The sequence below is a fragment of the Pogona vitticeps genome, chromosome 5 (assembly GCF_051106095.1).
Source record: "Pogona vitticeps strain Pit_001003342236 chromosome 5, PviZW2.1, whole genome shotgun sequence".
NCBI classification, from domain to species: domain Eukaryota; kingdom Metazoa; phylum Chordata; class Lepidosauria; order Squamata; family Agamidae; genus Pogona; species Pogona vitticeps.
Window position 1 is genome coordinate 186,758,645 of NC_135787.1, and position 17,944 is coordinate 186,776,588.

Here is a 17,944-nt window from a genome sequence, read left to right on the forward strand (position 1 = left end):
ACTGAGTAAAGAGGGTCACAGGCTGCACAGCTGCAGTCTTCTTCCCAATGTTGAAATGATAGTAGCCATATCAGTTCAGAGCTTCTGAGGGTTGTCAGCCATCTAAAGAGCTTTTCCAAGCTCTTGCTCACATTATGTCAATTCAAATTACAGTGCTTACTTCCAAGCGTGCATATAAACATACATTTATGCACTATTTCATTTTGCGCAAAGCGACATCCTTTCTGGAGGTGCTGCATGCCCAACCACCTTTTTTCTCCTTTTTTGGCATGGAGGTGATTCAGCTAACAGCTTATGCTAAGCATGTGGTTTGTTAAATTAACACTGACCCGAAGTTCATTTCTTATCATCTCCAGTTAGAAAATGAGAATCCTCAGTAGAAATGCATCTCCGCTGGAATCTGCGGAAGCCGTTAACGTCTGCCATTGTTTATGCCGATGCTCTAGGGTTAGCTATTATTCAAACCTAGTGAGCTTACAAGGTTTCCTGAAGAGTCTAGATGAAGTCAAACTGTTCCCGTCTGGAATGGAACAGAGACGGCGCTGAGCGCATTCCCTCTCTCTGTAGAATGCAGGCGTACATTGTCCCACAAAGCCTTTCATCACACTTGAGCGACTGACGTCGAATGGGCTACCTCCCTGCAGAATTATGTCTTGACTCTTGAGTTCACGGAACAAGAGACTTTTCTAAGCAGAAATTATTGCTCGGCAGAAGAGAGGAGGATGAATTTACCAGCTTCAGTCCTGTGGTACTGCCAGATAAAACATTCTTAGATTAAAAAGAGCCCTGAAAGGGATTTCTGCTGGATAGATTTGTTTATTTTGGTACAGCATTTTTCACCCACCTTTCTGTGTCCAGGCATCATGTGAGACTAGATGATATGGCAACAAAACAAATGAAAATACAAGTCTAGATATAACAAGAGAAATAACAAGACAGGCCAGTAAAAGAGAACAGCAAAGAAAAATATAGTGAACTAGGACAGAGGAGAGTAAAGTCCCACCTGTAGACTGTATGTGATCCCCATTCATTTTGGGGGGCTCTGCATCTTCCTGGGCCCCAATCCCACCCCTCACATTTTTCAGAGGGACAAGAAATGACAATCTGACTGCTTTTCGTTTTGGAGTTAAAAACTACCATATTTTTCTGTGTATAAAATGACACTTTTTCCTAAAATAATTGAAGGAAAAAATCAAGTTGTTTTATACTCAGAAGTATGGGGGGGGGGGACGGATCAACTTACCTTCAGAGATCTGTATGGCCCCTTCGCTGGGTGTTTTTAAAAGCCAATTAAAAACATGGCTGTTTAGGCAGGCCTTCCCTCCGGCTATTATTTGATTTATTTTTGTTTTCCATCTTGAACGATTATTTATTTTATTTTTGGATGTTGATATTACTTTAATTGTTTTTGTTGTGTTTGATGTATGCCACCCAGAGTAGTCGAAACGACTAGATAGGTGGGATAGGAATTTAATAAATAAATAAATAAATAAATAAATAAATAAATAAATCAAAGTGCTTTGATCCCTGTTCCCCCCCCCCTCCTCCATGTTTTGCAAAGAAAATGCAGGGGGAAAGCGATTTCCGCTTTCTCCCTACATTTTTGTTGCAAAAAGCAGCTTTCTGCCTCCAGGTTTTGCAAAGAAAATGCAGGGTGAAAGCGATTCCTACTTTCCCCCTACATTTTCATTGCAAACCGCTTTCCAATTCTTGCATTTTCTTTGCAAAACTTGGAGGGGGGAAGCTGCTTTTTGCAACGAAAATGTAGGGGGAAAGCAGGAGCTTGCCCCCTCCTCTTTCTTGCAAAGGAAGAAATTTTGATTTTGAAAAGTGGGGGGGGATGTTTTATACATGGGGATATCTTATACACGGAAAAATTTGATAAGTACAGTATCATGTGAAGTGGAACTGGCAAAAACACTCAAGATCTCATTTACCCATGCCATGTTTCCTCAAGAGGATTCTGGACAAGGTTTCTTTTTTTCAAAAATTGCCCCAGTTAGCAACGAGGAAAGCAAATTTGTATTGAGTTCAGACTATTGATTCATCTAACCTCAAACTGTAATTTCTGAACTCCAGGGCTCCAGATGAGATTCTTTCCTATCCATGCCTGAAGATTCCCAATAGTCCCCCAACCCAACTGCTAACCAGGTCCAACCCTGCTTAGCTTAAAAAAAAAAACAAAAGCAAAAAAAAAAAAAAAAAAAAAAACCAAGCATGCTCCAAAGCTTTGCAGCCTTCATTATTTTCTGCTATATGGATATTCAGCTAGCCTACTTCTTTTTCCAGAAAAAGGTGGCAGATCATCCCAACCGTGTCCCGTCCATCTGGCTAGCCATGTACCATGCTTTTGGGAGGCCGATCCTTCTGAGCAGCACCTTCCGTTACTTAGCTGACCTTCTGGGGTTTGCTGGACCACTCTGCATTTCTGGTATTGTCCAGAGCTTCTCCGATGAGATGGAACAAAATGGCAGCCTGAACTCAACCAGCCTTCCCACTAATGTGAGTTAGCAGCTACGGATGATTGAACTGCAATAATGGATAATGTGCATTTGTCCTCTGTGCATTTCTCTTCTCCTGTCAGTATTTGCAGGAGGATGCTGGTGGTTGCATCCTTTAAAAAGGTCTATTGAAGAAGCAAACAACTATAATTGATAACTGCTCCTGCTATTTAATAACAATCAATACTTCAAAAACACAGGGACCAAGTCCTTCATAAATTGCAACGAGGACGGTTTAGGAGCCAATAAAACAGCTACCAGTGGCATATTATTTCACAGTTGCTATTTGCCAATTCCAATCATCCAAGGGAAAAAACACCCAACCTACGTTGCAATTTGCATAGATGTGAAAAGTGCTAGAGGATAATCACACTTATTTTACTGCTTAACTCAGATCCCTGTCTAACTGCAAAGCTCCTTGTTTAGTCTGTATAGATCTTGGAACTGCTCAATAGTAGGAGCACAAAATATGTGCACTGGATTTTCAGCTTCCATGTGAGAACAGTTATTGTCCTTTCTGTTCTAAGAAAGTATACAGGCATGACATGGAGGGGTGGAAATCCAGTGTGGAATTGCGGCAAAGGGAAGCAGTTCAAAACACCCTGTCTAAGAGGTTCTTGTGCACATGTAGGGCCTACTCATAAGCAGGAACCTCACATCTTCCGACACATAGTTGCCTGCTTGATGGAGGGGCGGGTCATATGTTCCCCTTTATTTTCAAGAAATCACATTCATTAATGCCTGCATAGGGTTTATCATCATCATCATCATCATCATCATCATCATCATCATCATCATCATCATCATCATCATTTTAGTCCCAATATGAGTAAACTCACTGAATCAATATAGCTTACATAAGTGTTGATACCAACAATTGGTTGATTAAAAAAAAGTTATCAGAGTTACTCATATCGTGGGTATTCTCTAGTTCACATTAAAAATTATCCAGAGTCCAAAAATACACTGCAATATTTTATTTATAGTGTCCTTAGCAGTCCAGAACAAACTTTTGCCACATTGAAACACAGAGCCATTGTGTTTTTCTTACTCCTAACTATTGACTATGGTTATAAATACAGTAATGTTTTGTACAGTATTTATGCAGATTTGACCATATTACTACACCCACTTTTTGCTAAGCTCAAGAGGTCTTATTTCTAAATAGGCATGAACTGCACCGTTATTTGAAGTTTTCCCTAATAATTGTGATGGTCATAATTATTATCTTTTGTTTCCCTTGTTCTTGAATTAGTCTCTCTGACAGTATCCCTTTTTTTGTGCTTCTAAGTATACTACAGATCCTTTCCTCAGTTCAAAGGATTTCCTCAAGAACAATTATGTTTTGGCTGTCCTCCTTTTCCTGGCCCTCATCCTGCAGAGGACGTTTCTCCAGGCCTCCTACTACGTTACCATAGAAACGGGCATCAACCTGCGAGGAGCTTTACTGGTGAATAAAGGCATTCCTTCATTGACTTGGATGCTATAAAATCCCTTACTAGGGCCTTTAAATTATTTTTACTTTGGTTTAATTGACTTTTTATTGAGACCCGCAGGCTAAGCTGGACTAAGATAAAAGACAGTTCGATGTAGATCTGATAAGACTGTTAGTGGAAACAAACTGGATGAAACAAACCCTGTTAATTCTTTGGCCTGCCTCTGGCAGAACTTGGAATGCTGCCCTTTATGGACTACAGCTCCCAGAATCCCACTGACCATGCTGGCAAGGGGATTCTGGGAATTGTAGTTCCGGAAAATACATTTTTGAAACTGTGCTCTCCAATATGTAGTTTCCAAAGAAATAGGTGTCTGTTTCTTTGGGCGGATTGGGAAATAGATGGCTGCATATTGGGGATGCCAAAGAAATGTATCAGAAAAAACCCCCAAAAAACCCCAAACCAACCCCAAGAAATAAAAATGACATGGTACCACATGTGTAAGGAAGTGGACTTCATCCGCACAAGCTCAAATTAAAATATAGCAGTTAATCTTTAAGGTGCCACAGCCTTTCTGCCTCTTGTATTTATGTTTTCATTTTGTTTGTTTTTCTTTTTGTCTGATAAGCTCTCCAGCAGAATCACAGAATCATGGAAGTGTAGTTTTGGAAGGGATTCTAAGGTTCATCTCTAGTCCACCTCCCTGCTGATGCAGGAAATCGTCAGCTAAAGTAACCTCTGACAGATGGCCATATAATCTCCATTTTAAAATTTCTAGTGAAGAACTGTGTGCTGCTTTTGAGGCAATACCCACCACTCTTGAACAGCTCTTACATCTAGAAAGTTCTAGTTAAGTCTACATCTTCTTGGACTAAACCAGATAGTGCTGGTTTAGTCCATATCTTCTACCAGCTTGGGTTCTGATTCTCTGGAGCAGCAGAACAGGGTCTTGTTCTACATCATCCACTTGAGAAGCTACTGGATATTTGAAAAAAAGCTCTTATATCACCATGATACAGTATATTGATCATATTCCATGCTTCTGCTGCAGTGTTTTAACAGCGCAGCATTAGATAGGAGGGACTCTTGTAAGGGTCTGTTCCATTAGAAATATACCCAAAACATGTGCACCTTTTGGGGGTAAGCTGCAAAAATGGGGATTTGTGCCAGACTATCTTCTAGGATGAAATATACAACGGCAGCTGACTTTGTGTTTGTTTCTTTTTTTGTTCCAGGCAATGATATATAATAAAATCCTGAGACTTTCGACATCCAACTTGTCCATGGGAGAGATGACGTTGGGACAGATCAATAATCTGGTTGCCATAGAAACAAATCAGCTCATGTGGTTCTTGTTCCTGTGTCCTAACCTATGGGCTATGCCCGTTCAGGTACAGCATCGAAGTAAGGGACTAATTTTTGAAAGACACCACGTATTCATTGCATTTGTCAATGCAAGAACAAAAACATGTATTTTTTACTGGCAAATTACTGGAGGGCCCAAACCTTTCTGATAGAGCACATGAACAACAGGTTCAGTCCTGGCATCTCCAGTTGCATCACCAGTGTGTATGCTGGCCATTGGCCCAACTCGATGAAAAAGTTAGCGCATCATTAGAAGCAGGGCTCCCTTAAGTGAGAAAAAGATGTTTTTCCAGCATGAGTTTGCCTCACTGCACATGTTGCAAATAAGCTTGCTTTTGGTTAGAGAGGGGGGTATTCATATTCGTATATGAATACGAATATACTCACACAGGTGACGTTAACAAGACTCCAGCCCCATGGGGCCGGATGGTCCACTTACCAATTGCACACTGTGGAGCCATTGGCAGAATCGCGCCGTCCGTGGCAGATCGGCGAGTGGACCATCCGGCCCCATAGGGCTGGACCCTCGTTAAGGCCGCCTGTGCGGGGATATTCATATTCGTATACAAATACGAATACCCCCATCTCTATTTTTGATTAGTCAGGAAAAGGTAAACATGGGCTTCATTAGCAAGTCTGACTGTGCTTGGAAGGAATTGTGTGCCTGGAGAAAAAGTAGCAGGAAACATGCATTTCTCATAACATGTGATTTGACAGCAAGTGATATAAAGTAGATATGATTTTTCCCACCTGCACCATCAGCTCCTTTTGATATGAAGGAGATGCGGCAAAGCAAACAAGAAAACGGGGAGGAAAATTTCACAAGGAGATTCTGCTGCACATTTGAATTATAGTTAAGATGTGTTGAATAAACCTGGGGAGTACTGATCCCATAAGCCATTGTAATAGGCTGTAATGCAGAGATTCAGAATTTATGACCAGCGGCAGCTGGTGACTCCCATTTCAGGGGTGCTGTGAATCCACTCCACATTTTACTCTGCACTTTTCAGGAATTCATCAAGGTTCTGAATCTATTTGAGATATAGCTCTTGTAAAGTCCAGACTAAAGCCCAGAGTGGATTCACAACACCCCTGGAATGGGAGTCACCGGTCTCTACCACTGCTTTGGGCCCTTCAGATGTTCTGGACTTCAACTCCCCACAGTCAACAGCCATCATGGCCATCAGGAAGACTGTGGGAGTGAGAGTCCAAAACATCTGAAATCTTCCTTCTCTCACAACTGTGTACCTGGAGTTTGCTTGGTAATAAGATATGGAGACGCTGGTTGCCAGTTTTTTTCCCCCCTTCTGACCTTTCTTACCTTCTTCCATCCTTTTTTTTCCTGAAGAAAGGGGAAATAACATTTCTTTCTCTCTTGGCTCTTGAATATCTTTCACCTGTTTCCTTGTGAAGTAGGGTGAAAAAGTCACAAAAGGAGTTTGTAATTTGGTAAGGCTTGCTTCCCTGTTCCCATTCTTTTTTTTCTTTGCTATTTTGGGTCAGGGAAGAGAATTCTGTTCCATATGATCCCTATTAGGGCTGGAGATGGGCACAGGCCACTGGTTTGTTGGTTCGTGCTGGTTCGTTTATTGGCTGAACCTCCTACAGCAAATGCCTACTCAGAGGCAACACCTGGAGGAGGGAAGCCAGGGAAGCCTGGCTGTTGCCTCTGAGTAGGTGCCCACTGGAGAAGGCGGGGCTGGGAAGTGCCAAACACCTGTTCCGCCAATAAACGAACCAGCACGAACCAACGAACCGGCAGTTCGTGCCCATCTCTAAGAATATGAAGTAAGAGAATAAATGTGGCACCTTTCAGACTAGGCGTAAAGGGAAGCAGCAGGAGGCAGTAGTCCTTTAATCACCTGCACAGGTTTATGCTGATAACCTTTCTGTGTATCTTCTTCCTTTTTGTAGATTATCATGGGTGTCATTCTACTTTACAACTTACTTGGACACAGTGCCTTGGTTGGAGCTGCTGTCATAGTACTGTTGGCTCCAATACAGTATTTCATAGCAACAAAACTGGCTGAGGCCCAGAAGAGTACCCTTGTAAGTGATTCCCTTACCATGACACTTGTTGTTAGTAAGTACATGATGACTACCAGGATAAAATTACAGGAACAGTAGAAGTTGACTATTCATTCCTAATTTTTCTGGGTCAGTGCAGCTGCTTTAGGGAGCTATCCAAGGTGCTGAAACCTCCTATCAAAATACAGTACATTCAGTGCCTTTGGACTTCTCTTGCAAAGTTCGGACTAAAACCCAGGATAGATTTGTTGCTCTTACAAAATTGGGGTCACCGGTCTCTGCCGCTTTCTTGCCCGTTGCTCCTTTTCTGTTTGTTTAGATCATTTGTATACCACTTGATGTTGCAGGATCTCCAAGTGGAATAAAAGTAGGTGCTTGTTGCAGGTGCTGTTTAACATATTTCTTTTGGCTCATTTAAACTCATATGTGCATTGGTTTCAGAACAACTGGAACAAGAGTATAAATGCCATTGATTTATATGATACATATCCTAAGTCTTGGAAAATGTGGAAATGACATTATAAATATACTGATGGTCAATATCGTTGAACTGCCTCTCAGAAATGAAAGAGTAGAGAAGCTGATAGTTAATTAATTTATTAATTTACTAACTGAAGGCAGTATTAATTTATCTAGATTTTGGTGAATTCCAGTATTCCTATTGTGACTATAAAAGAGTTGGGGAGTGGCTATTTAAAAAGTTAGATTTTTTAAATAAAAAAACAGAGTTGGTGAATACTCTATGCATCAGATAGGCATTTTTATTAAACAGAACTATATTTTAAATTGCAATGTACATTTTTACTAAACCTGATCCTAACTAAAATAGCACTTTTGAATCAATTGTTGAACAGTAAGTCAATATTTCTATTAATTCCATTGATTCAAATGGGCCTTCTCTAATAGGAACTGGCATTGGATGTAGTTATTTGTATTTCATAGACTGAATAGTTATATTTTTCAATTGGATTAAAAAAAATACTAGTTAGCAAAGCCATCACAATTCAGGCAGTCCCTCAGATCTCATTTAAACTGCTCTCCAGACTGAGATCTAGTGTTGTGGTTTTAAGTGGAAGGCTAACTAAATGGAGCCTTTATCTTCAAATGCATTTAAACCTAGAAATATGAGAATTAAACAAATAAGACCATTTCCATTAATATCAATTTCATTACTTAAATCACACAGAAATTGCAAAAGCTGGTTATTTTTCTAAAAGCTGGAAAGGTTTCCTACTGTGTATTTTATTTTCTTCAGCTGATATTCTCTTTCAAAGCGTAAATGAATGCATTTCCCGCTTTCTTTCTGTATGTCTTTGCCTTTGCATGGAAATAAGGATTATTCTACGGAAAGGCTGAAAAAAACCAATGAAATATTGAAGGGCATCAAACTGTTAAAGCTGTATGCGTGGGAACATATCTTCTGCCGCAGCGTGGAGGATACAAGAATGAAGGAATTAACTAGCCTCAAAACGTTTGCTCTTTATACTTCCCTCTCCAGTAAGTAAACTATTTTCCACATATGGCAGGATGACTGGTAAGCCTCATTCATTCATTCATTCACTCACTCACTCATGCACTCACTCACTCACTCACTCATTCATTCATTCATTCATTCATTCATTCATTCATTCATGGATGGATGGATGGATGGATGGATGTCATAGAACTTGCAATAGTATAACAAGGAAGCTTCTATTCACATACAAATAATCAAAATAATCCAAGCTTCCATTCTTAAACCAAACAAATCAAAAGACAGGCAACATTGGTAGAACAAGACCATAAAAACATGAAGAGAGGATGCCCTCAAAGGCTTCAGTGAACAGCTTTGTTTTGAGCATCCTCTTAAAGGCAGGGAGGGAGGGAGGGGGCCAGGCACAGCTCTACCAGGATGGAGCCACAGCTGAGAAGGACCGGTTTCTAGTAGACATCTTCCTAGCATCTCTCAGTGCAGCAACCCATAAGAGCATGGACTATGGGGATTTGATGGCATAGGGTAATGTTTTTAGGGAAAGTAGGGCATGCAGCCTAATTTAATTACCTGAAAAAGGGTGGGGTGAAATAAGGACTATGCCTATGGGTGTGTATGTATGTATGGAACCAGTAGAAGAGGGTTGAGCAGAATGTGGTCCACAGATCATATGTGAGTCCCCCCAGGACTCACAGTGTTAGTGTCCACACACCAAACTCTCAAATGCTTCCCCAACATTGGGGCTGGGGGCCAAAAAAAAAATCCAGTGCATCCTTTAAGGGGTGTTAGGGGATAATATCCCCACATTTTGAATCCACCTGACCTCGTTTAAGACAGGAAGGGCCTTTTTCCAAAACCTAAAGGGATATTAGGTCACCTGCCTGAAACAAATTTAAGGGTAAAGTGGGGAGAATGGCCCTACAGAATGTGTCTACCTTTGTCCACAAACATTTTGCAGGATTATATTTTTATAATCTTTCTCTTTCTCTTTCTCTCTCCAAATTAGATATTTTAGATCTATTTTCACTTCTAAAACTCATGGTGCTTTTAATATTCCTTTGGTTTAATTCTGTTTTAATGATCATCTCTTAATTTATTGCAATTTCGTACATGTAGATTTTAATTGTTGTATGCTACCTTTTCTTCCTTTATCAGAAGAAAGCCTGGATATAAATAAAATAAAGGAATAAATAAATAAATTGTTCTGAATGAACTCTGATACACTCTGTTGTATAAAATAGGTTTATGATTGTGCTCATTTCCACAGTTTTTATGAATGCCGCTATCCCAATTGCAGCTGTTCTTGCGGTAAGAATTCATTTTGTTGTTGTTGTTGTTGTTGTTGTTGTTGTTGTTGTTGTTGTTGTTGTTGTTGTTGTTGTTGTTGTTGTTGTTGTTGTTGTTGTTGTTGTTTTATATTTTATTTTTGTTTTCATTATACCAAACATGAGCCAAGCAGCTATGGGCACTGACTCTCCTAATAGGTGCTATAGCTACCCCTTGAATGCAAGCGGGCTGTTATCCAGGATGATCCATTAGAATATGAGTGGGGAACTTTGCTTAGTTGAACAGTTGAATTCCAATTTGGCAATGGTTTTGAGGCCTAGATTCCAGAAGTGGGCATACTTAAGGTCACAGGGTGGAGACAAATTAAAATGGACAGGGCTAGATGTAAATTAAGGCAAATTTGGATATTTCACCACCAAGCTCCGTTCAGTTTCTTCTCAGTCAGCAAAAATGAGCAACATTTTTGTGAACTGCAAAGCAGAGCTCTGCTCCATGCAAAGGTTCCCCGGCCTGCAAAGCAGAGTTCAGCTACATGAAAAAGTTTCCTGACCTGCAGACTAGAGCTCAGTTCCATACAGCAGGTTCCTGGCCTGCAAAGCAGAGTTTGTTTTCATGCAACAGTATCCTGGGCTGAAAACTAGAGTACAGTTTCACATTGCGGCTTCCCGGGCTGCCAACCAGAGCCTAGTCCCACGTCGCAGTTGCCCAACACAGCTGTCTTGCCTAGAATTCTGTCCAATTCTGTTTTAGTTCCCACCTGGGAAGACAGAAGACAGGATGCACAGCATCTTCTGCAAGAAGCAGCCTGATGTGGAGGAAAGCAAAAGGAAAGTGTTTACGCTGCACCTTTCATGGGGCATTCGGATCTATGTCCTGAGTATACCCATTCCTTTTAAAAAGAAGGGTGTGCAAGATCGAGAATCAAAGAGTGAGGTTTTGGAGTCTTGAAAATTCCACAGAAATGTAGAGGCTTTTTAAAATCAACCTATCTCTGCTACAGGTCAGCTATCTGATTCTGTGTTGAGTTGACCTGAAGTCCAACATGTTCATTGTTTTGCTCTACCCAAAGTAAGACATGCTTCTATTCCTCTCCTCTTTTCCCCATCCGACAGACCTTTGTGACCTATGCTTATACAGAAGATAAGCAACTAACGACAGCTCAGGCGTTTGCATCGCTCTCGCTGTTTCACATCCTGGTCACTCCACTTTTCCTGCTCTCCACGGTCGTTAGATTTGCTGTCAAGGCCATCATAAGGTGTGTTTTTGCCTCCTCTGAGTGACAGTAGGTCTTGAGTTTTGCCATAATTCTTCCCCAACTCTGTCACCTCAGAGCCTTTCTAACCACATCGAACTAGAGAGACAGAAGCTGTCTCTCAGGCTGCGAAGGTTCCCTAAGCATCCACTTCTCTTGACTGCCATTTTGTTTTTACAGAATCTCCAGGATGGTCCAAGGTCCTAAGGCATTATGGGTAAAACACACACGACCACTATGCACAAAATTGTAAACTCCCAAACTCTGTGTGGGTTCTGTGTGACCCATGTTTGTCCCACCATGATGGAATATACTGACACTGGGCCTGCCTCCACAGCAGGAAAATACAGGGATCGGTAAATCCTCAACACCTTCAGTTGTCACAGAATGCGTGATGGTTATTTCTCCACTGCATAAAGTGTTGGAAAGAGCTCTGCTCTATCATCATCACTGGTCCTTTGGCTCAGGGATCATTTTGTTTAAGATGATCATGTCATGGGCCGGAGCCAAGAATGATGCAGGCCAAAAATTATTTAAAACAGTGGTAAAGAAGAGGGATCCAACCCCAGCCTCACCATCAGAAATCCTGCACAGCCTCTGATGTTGCTTAAGACAGACCAGGGCGGGCTGAAATTTCACTGAAACCCAGTTGTAGAGAACAGAGTAAATGGAAAAGGGTAGTTCAAAGACAAACTGACTACCTGAAATGAACTACACAGGAAGTAAGAAAAGTTATAATAAATAATTGGACAAAAAAGGTTTTTTCTAATCCTACACATGGCAGTGGCCCTATTTCATTTCAGAGATCAAAAAAATTTGAAATTTAAAAACTCTTTCCCTTTGTTTCAGTGTTCAGCTCCTCCTTGTTGTGTGCTATAATGAGTGGGGCTGCATTCACTACTTTCTTTGCTCACTTGGGACATTCAAAGATCCCTGGTTTGCCAAGACAAACCACCAAGGTCCCGGAGTTTCATTTTTCCTCGCTTATAGTGCAGCTGCCTGGCAATTTAGTCCAAGATCACGTTCGTCGTTCGTTCGTTTAGTTGTTTAGTCGTGTCCGACTCTTCGTGACCCTATGGACTAGAGCAGTGGTTCTTGACCTTGGGTTACTCAGGTGTTTTTGAACTGCAACTCCCAGAAACCCCAGCCAGCACAGCTGATGGTGAAGGCTTCTGAGAGTTGCAGTCCAAAAACACTTGAGTAACTCAAGGTTAAGAACCACTGGACCAGAGCACGCCAGGCCCTCCTATCTTCCACTGCCTCCTGTAGTTGTGTCAATTTCATGTTGGTTGCTTCGCAGACACACACCTCTGCAAACCTTGTTCTTAGGAGTACCTGTAACCTGCCCCTCTCTCTTTTTGTTTCCAGCGTGCAAAAATTGAATGAATTTCTCATAAGTGATGAGATTGGAGATGACAGCTGGAGGCCTGAAGAGAGTGCTTTAACCTGTGAGCCTTGTGAAAAGCACCCTGGACTTGTAAGGGCCTCTCTCTCTCTCTCTGAAAGTTGTTGTTTAGTCCTTAAGTCGTGTCTGACTCTTCGTGACCCCATGGACCAGAGCACGCCAGGCCGTCCTCTCTTCCACTGCCTCCAAGAGTTTGGTCAAATTCATGTTGGTAGCTTCGATGACCCTGTCCAACCATCTCGTCCTCTGTCGTCCCCTTCTCCTCTTGCCTTCACACTTTCCCAACATCAGTGTCTTTTCCAGGGAGTTTTCTCTTCTCATGAGATGGCCAAAGCATTGGAGCCTCAGCTTCAGGATCAGTTCTTCCAGGGAGCACGTGGATTCAAATCCCTTCCAGGGAGCACTCAGGGTTGACTCTCTCAGCTCTGCTTGTATGCGGTTTGGCTCATATTGAGCTAATTAATCTGGACCATGTTTATTTCCCAGATCAATTAGAAATTGTAGTAAGGGTCAAAGTAACCCATCACTTTTTAGAATGGGCCTGAAATCTGGAAGTTGTTGGTTAATCGTGCAACCAATAAAACTTTTCTTCTTTCTTCCCTGTTTATGTCAACCTCTTAAGTATCCCAAAACCATAAATCGGAAACAGCCCCTGCGATACCAGCTGGACAGCTATGAGCCACCACTGAGGATGTCGAGCCGCCATATGGAAGTTGATGATTATGCTATCAAGGTACCTTGTATTTTAAGCAGACCACGGAACCAAATATTTTTATATCCATTGATTACTTGGAGTCAGTCTACATTTCTCAAAAACACTACAATGATTTAGCTGACTCAAGTCATGTGTTTTTTGAGTTGTTTCCTACATTCCTACTGAGTAATTGAAATGCTCCCTTTTAAAATTGGCTGTAATGTTCATAATCGGCTAAAGTTGATTAAGAAAACAATGTGCTAAAATAAATGGCCCTCTGGTAGTCATTTACTTATTCAGAGTAAAATAAGTACACACTTTGGAATTCATTGTGTGAGTGTGAAACTCAGGAAGGTTTTTAGCACAGGTCAAATCCCAGGGTTTTTTGGCTGTGTCCAACCAAACCAGTGTGATCAGTTAATGAAAGGCTAGAAAGCTTCATCCAGATAGGATTGATGTATAGTTATTACATGCTCCTCTGGTTGGGCAGCTAGACTTTATCCTGGGCAGGATGGGACTCTGCACTTGAAGAACAGTTTCTCAGCTGACAGGTATTCTTAATTCTATCTCTATGCTTTGATACAAAGCTGCTGTTTGTGGCACAAAACATCTTTCACAAGCTGAGACTTGAGGGTTGGTGGTTGTTTCTCATTCTTTTTTGGGAGGAGTTATTGCTGGCCAGATAGCTCAGTGGTTTAGGTCTCTAGCTGCAGAGCCAGCAGCTGGGAGTTTGATTTCCCACAGTGCCTCCTGCAGGTAGAACCAGCCTGTTTGGCCCTGGGCAAACTGCATAGTCCCAGGGCATCCTCAGAAGAAGGGAATAGTAAAACACTTCTAAGTACTCTCTACTTGGAAAAAGGGTTGCCATAAGTCAGAATTGACCTGGTGGTACATCATCATCATCATCATCATCATCATCATCATCATCATCATCATTGCACAATTGGGTTTATTGGGCTAAATCCAATTTTAGTCCCAGTTGGAGTACTTTGATTCATTTAAATCAGTGGGACTCTCAATGATATTGACTGACGAGTCGTACAGTATTTGTTTTGCTAGGTCTAGTGCAGTTGTATTAAAACTTAATTTAGGCCACTGATCTATTTATGGATCTTTCAAGACTAAAAAAGCTTACAAGGCGAGATTTACTGTGAAACGCATATATCACCCACCCCCACCCTTTTCTCATGTAATTCTGACTTTTGCAGCATTTCTTGGGGGGATGTGTGTGTAAAACTAAATCCCAGTCCAGGTGGTGAAAAATAGGGATGCAAGTATATAAATTACAGTATAAAAGTTACAGTTGTTTGTTGTTTCAGTGTAAGGTACTATATGTTGCAGGTAACCAATGGATATTTCTCCTGGGGAAGTGGTTTAGCAACATTATCCAATATTGATATCAGAATCCCAACAGGTAGGATTTATAACCTTCCGTATTCAATATTATTTAATTTAGCAGAGGTTTTCTTGTAGTATCTGGATAGGTTACATCATTAGAAGGATCAAGTATACATCAGTATGGAAATAAAACATTCTGCTAATAAAACTTTAACACACTTTTGCATCCCACCAACATGAAAAGGAGAAAGCATAGGTTGTGCTGGATAGCTCAGTGGTTAAAGTATCTGGCTGTGGAGCCAAAGTTTGGGAGTTTGATTTCCCACAGTGTCTCCTTGACAAGGGCTGGACATGATGATCCATATGGTCCCTTCCAACAGTTCTAAGATTGCTGTTGTCATTGGACTCCAGTCCGAAAAGGTCCCTCTCAGCCAAACCTACTAAAGGCAGCATGCAAGATTGTGAAAACTCCCACGCAGTCAATACAGCAGGGCATTCTTTTGTTCTCTGAAACAAACAATGCTTTTTGTCTTGCCTTTTTTGTTTGTCTGCCTTTTTGAGTGAAGAGTTTATAACTGGACATGTGCACAAACTGTCTCAAGACGCCATACGAAAGGAAATAAAACAACAACTGACACTGCAAAGTGCAAAGGAACAGCTCACTGGGAAAAACACACCCATAACACAGCATCTTGTCTGTATTATGGGCAAGTAATGTAAAGATGTAAGAGGCCACCATTCATGCAGTCCATCTTGGGCATCGAATTAATCAACCGCTTTTTGTTGAGAGTTTGACTTTAGTCTGTTGTTCTGTGCAGGCCAAATGACAATGATTGTGGGTCAGGTGGGTTGTGGCAAATCTTCTCTCCTCCTGGCTATGCTTGGCGAGATGCAAACCCTGGAAGGCAAAGTTCACTGGAGCCGGTATGTTTTGAAGTTGTTTACTGGATTTTGGGGGGGTGGAGGGCGATAGGATGGAGATTTTGGTAGACGTCCAATAATTATAAAGTTGTCTTTTAATTTGGTAAATGACGGTCAGTCCAGCCATCGAAGAAGGGCAAAATATGGCATATATGAAACAATGAAATAGATTCTAGCGATATCATTGTTTTAATTATGGAACACCATAATATGACATTATTATTCCTTACTGTGATTTCTGAAGTTGAGAAAAATAACATGTTTTATTTTCCTGAAGCAACTTTTTCCTGAAGCTACTTTTTCTACCTGCTGTCCCTCTAAATTGGCTCTTGGGCCCCCTTTTTCCTCAAACACGTTGGGTCTGTCTAAATATTCCGAAGAATGCATGTTTCCTACAATTAACCATTCCTTCCTTGCTTCCAACAATTTGACTTTTTTAGGGATATGGGCCTCACCAATCGAATCTGAAAATCAAAACAGCGTTTCCTTTCCATTGACTAAACACATCATTTATTTATGTATTTAAAATATTTTTACCCTGCCTTTCTCCTTAAAAGGAGAAATACTAAATGTATGTGATAGGTGAGGATAATCACACAGTATGACAAACAGATGTTTTTTTCATGACCAAAAGGAGCAGCTTTGCTAAATACATGCTAAACATATCATAAATGTTAAATGTATCAACTAATTGGATCCATTGTCGTGAAATTAAAGGCAAAGGTCACCCATGAATACACAATTCATAGAAAATAAGGACAAAAACTAGAAGGATATTTGCAGTCCTAATAAGGGTACCTGGCATATCGTAGAGATGAATGTTTCACGACTTTCCTTTTCTTGAGGGAATGGCATTGATTTCAAGTGGCTGGACACAGAGCACTAGAACCATGACAATGTGCAATCAAATCAGACTAAGCCAGAGGAAAAGGCTCCACAGTGCCTACTCACATATATTTACATGCTGCACATTTAGAAATGATGGATTTTGCACAGAATTTTTCTAGGGATAAGAACGATCAGTAGCAATCATCGACAGCTGGCAGCCCTAATTGATAACCAGTCAGTGTTTGGAAGGAAGGGGCATAGCTTTGAGAAATATCTCAGTCCTGTACCATTCATGAGATGGCCCTTATGTATGTATGTATGTATGTATGTATGTGTGTGTGTGTGTGTGTGTGTGTGTGTGTGTGTGTGTGTGTGTGTGTGTGTGTGTGTGTGTGTGTGTGTGTGTGTGTGTGTTTATATTGCTTAGAGATAGGTAACATATTTTTTCTGACTACGGGTCCCAGAAGCCCACAGCTATGGCCATGGGAACTGTAGCCCAAATGATTCTCATCTTCTGATTGTGCAATATGCAGTCATCCTTGTTTGCCTGTTGTTTCCATAACACTAATATGTAGTCGGAGATTTAAGGTAAAACACAGAGTGAGTAGGGTTGCCAGTAGGGTTGCCAGTAGAGCAGCATCTCATTCTATGATATTGTAAAGCTAAAGCTTGAGATTAGAAGGTAGATCCTAATGAAATCATAGGAATGGGCTGTTGTGGTGTCATGGGCGTGGCAAGCAAGAGTTTGGAGGGAGGAGCTTTCCCCCATGCCTCCTGGTTTTATGCTGCTAACTGCCAAGGCTTGTGAAAGAAGGCTCATGTGTCACAAAGCTGGTGCTCCACCTGCTCCAGATAGCATGGTTAGGGCCCAGTATCAGCAAGCCAAAAAGCCACTTGCACTTACTGTCCAACTGAACACACACCCCTGTCACTTACAAGCTGAGCCAGTGAGTCCTGGCAAGGTGCCCTGGCTTTAAAGTGTCTTTATCTGTAAAAGTTGCACTACCTTCTTCTCCAGCTCTATCCACCATAAGACGTTTCTCTTTATCCAGAGACATGGAGGTGCCTAGCAGTTCCCTGAGATTTCAGTTAGCATTGTCAATGTCTTCAAAACAAATCAAAGTGTGCTGCTTATATGCTGCACCATGGTGCTTAACGCACTCTCTGGGCAGTTTGAAATTTAATCATGGAGGCTACCCATTGTCCCTCACCAAGATGGAAGCCTGAGTTAACCTTGATCCAGTTACCTGAGCCCATTGGGATTGAAGGCAAGTTGTGAGCAGAGTTTTAACCACTGTGCCACAAGACTTTTTAAAACAGTTGTATAGGAGGCGGAAAATCATGTTTAATTACATCTGCTAGAATTTTTTCTTCTATACAACTCTTATAGATACAGGAACTCTTTCCTTATATCTGGG

The 17,944-nt window shown here is 41.2% G+C and overlaps 1 protein-coding gene across 5 annotated transcripts in view; it reads left to right on the forward strand.

Moving 5' to 3' along the window:
* The window catches only part of ABCC9 (ATP binding cassette subfamily C member 9), an 80,671-nt gene that overhangs the window by 14,127 nt on the left and 48,600 nt on the right, over nt 1–17,944 (forward strand). For all 5 annotated transcript variants that reach the window (XM_072999694.2, XM_072999692.2, XM_072999696.2 and 2 more), the window contains exons 7-17: nt 2,290–2,502; nt 3,793–3,951; nt 5,173–5,328; nt 7,217–7,351; nt 8,665–8,827; nt 10,069–10,109; nt 11,201–11,343; nt 12,709–12,817; nt 13,368–13,478; nt 14,781–14,853; nt 15,596–15,701. In XM_072999694.2, coding sequence (XP_072855795.1) covers nt 2,290–2,502; nt 3,793–3,951; nt 5,173–5,328; nt 7,217–7,351; nt 8,665–8,827; nt 10,069–10,109; nt 11,201–11,343; nt 12,709–12,817; nt 13,368–13,478; nt 14,781–14,853; nt 15,596–15,701 — 1,409 coding nt within the window. The remainder of the gene's footprint in view (nt 1–2,289; nt 2,503–3,792; nt 3,952–5,172; nt 5,329–7,216; nt 7,352–8,664; nt 8,828–10,068; nt 10,110–11,200; nt 11,344–12,708; nt 12,818–13,367; nt 13,479–14,780; nt 14,854–15,595; nt 15,702–17,944) is intronic.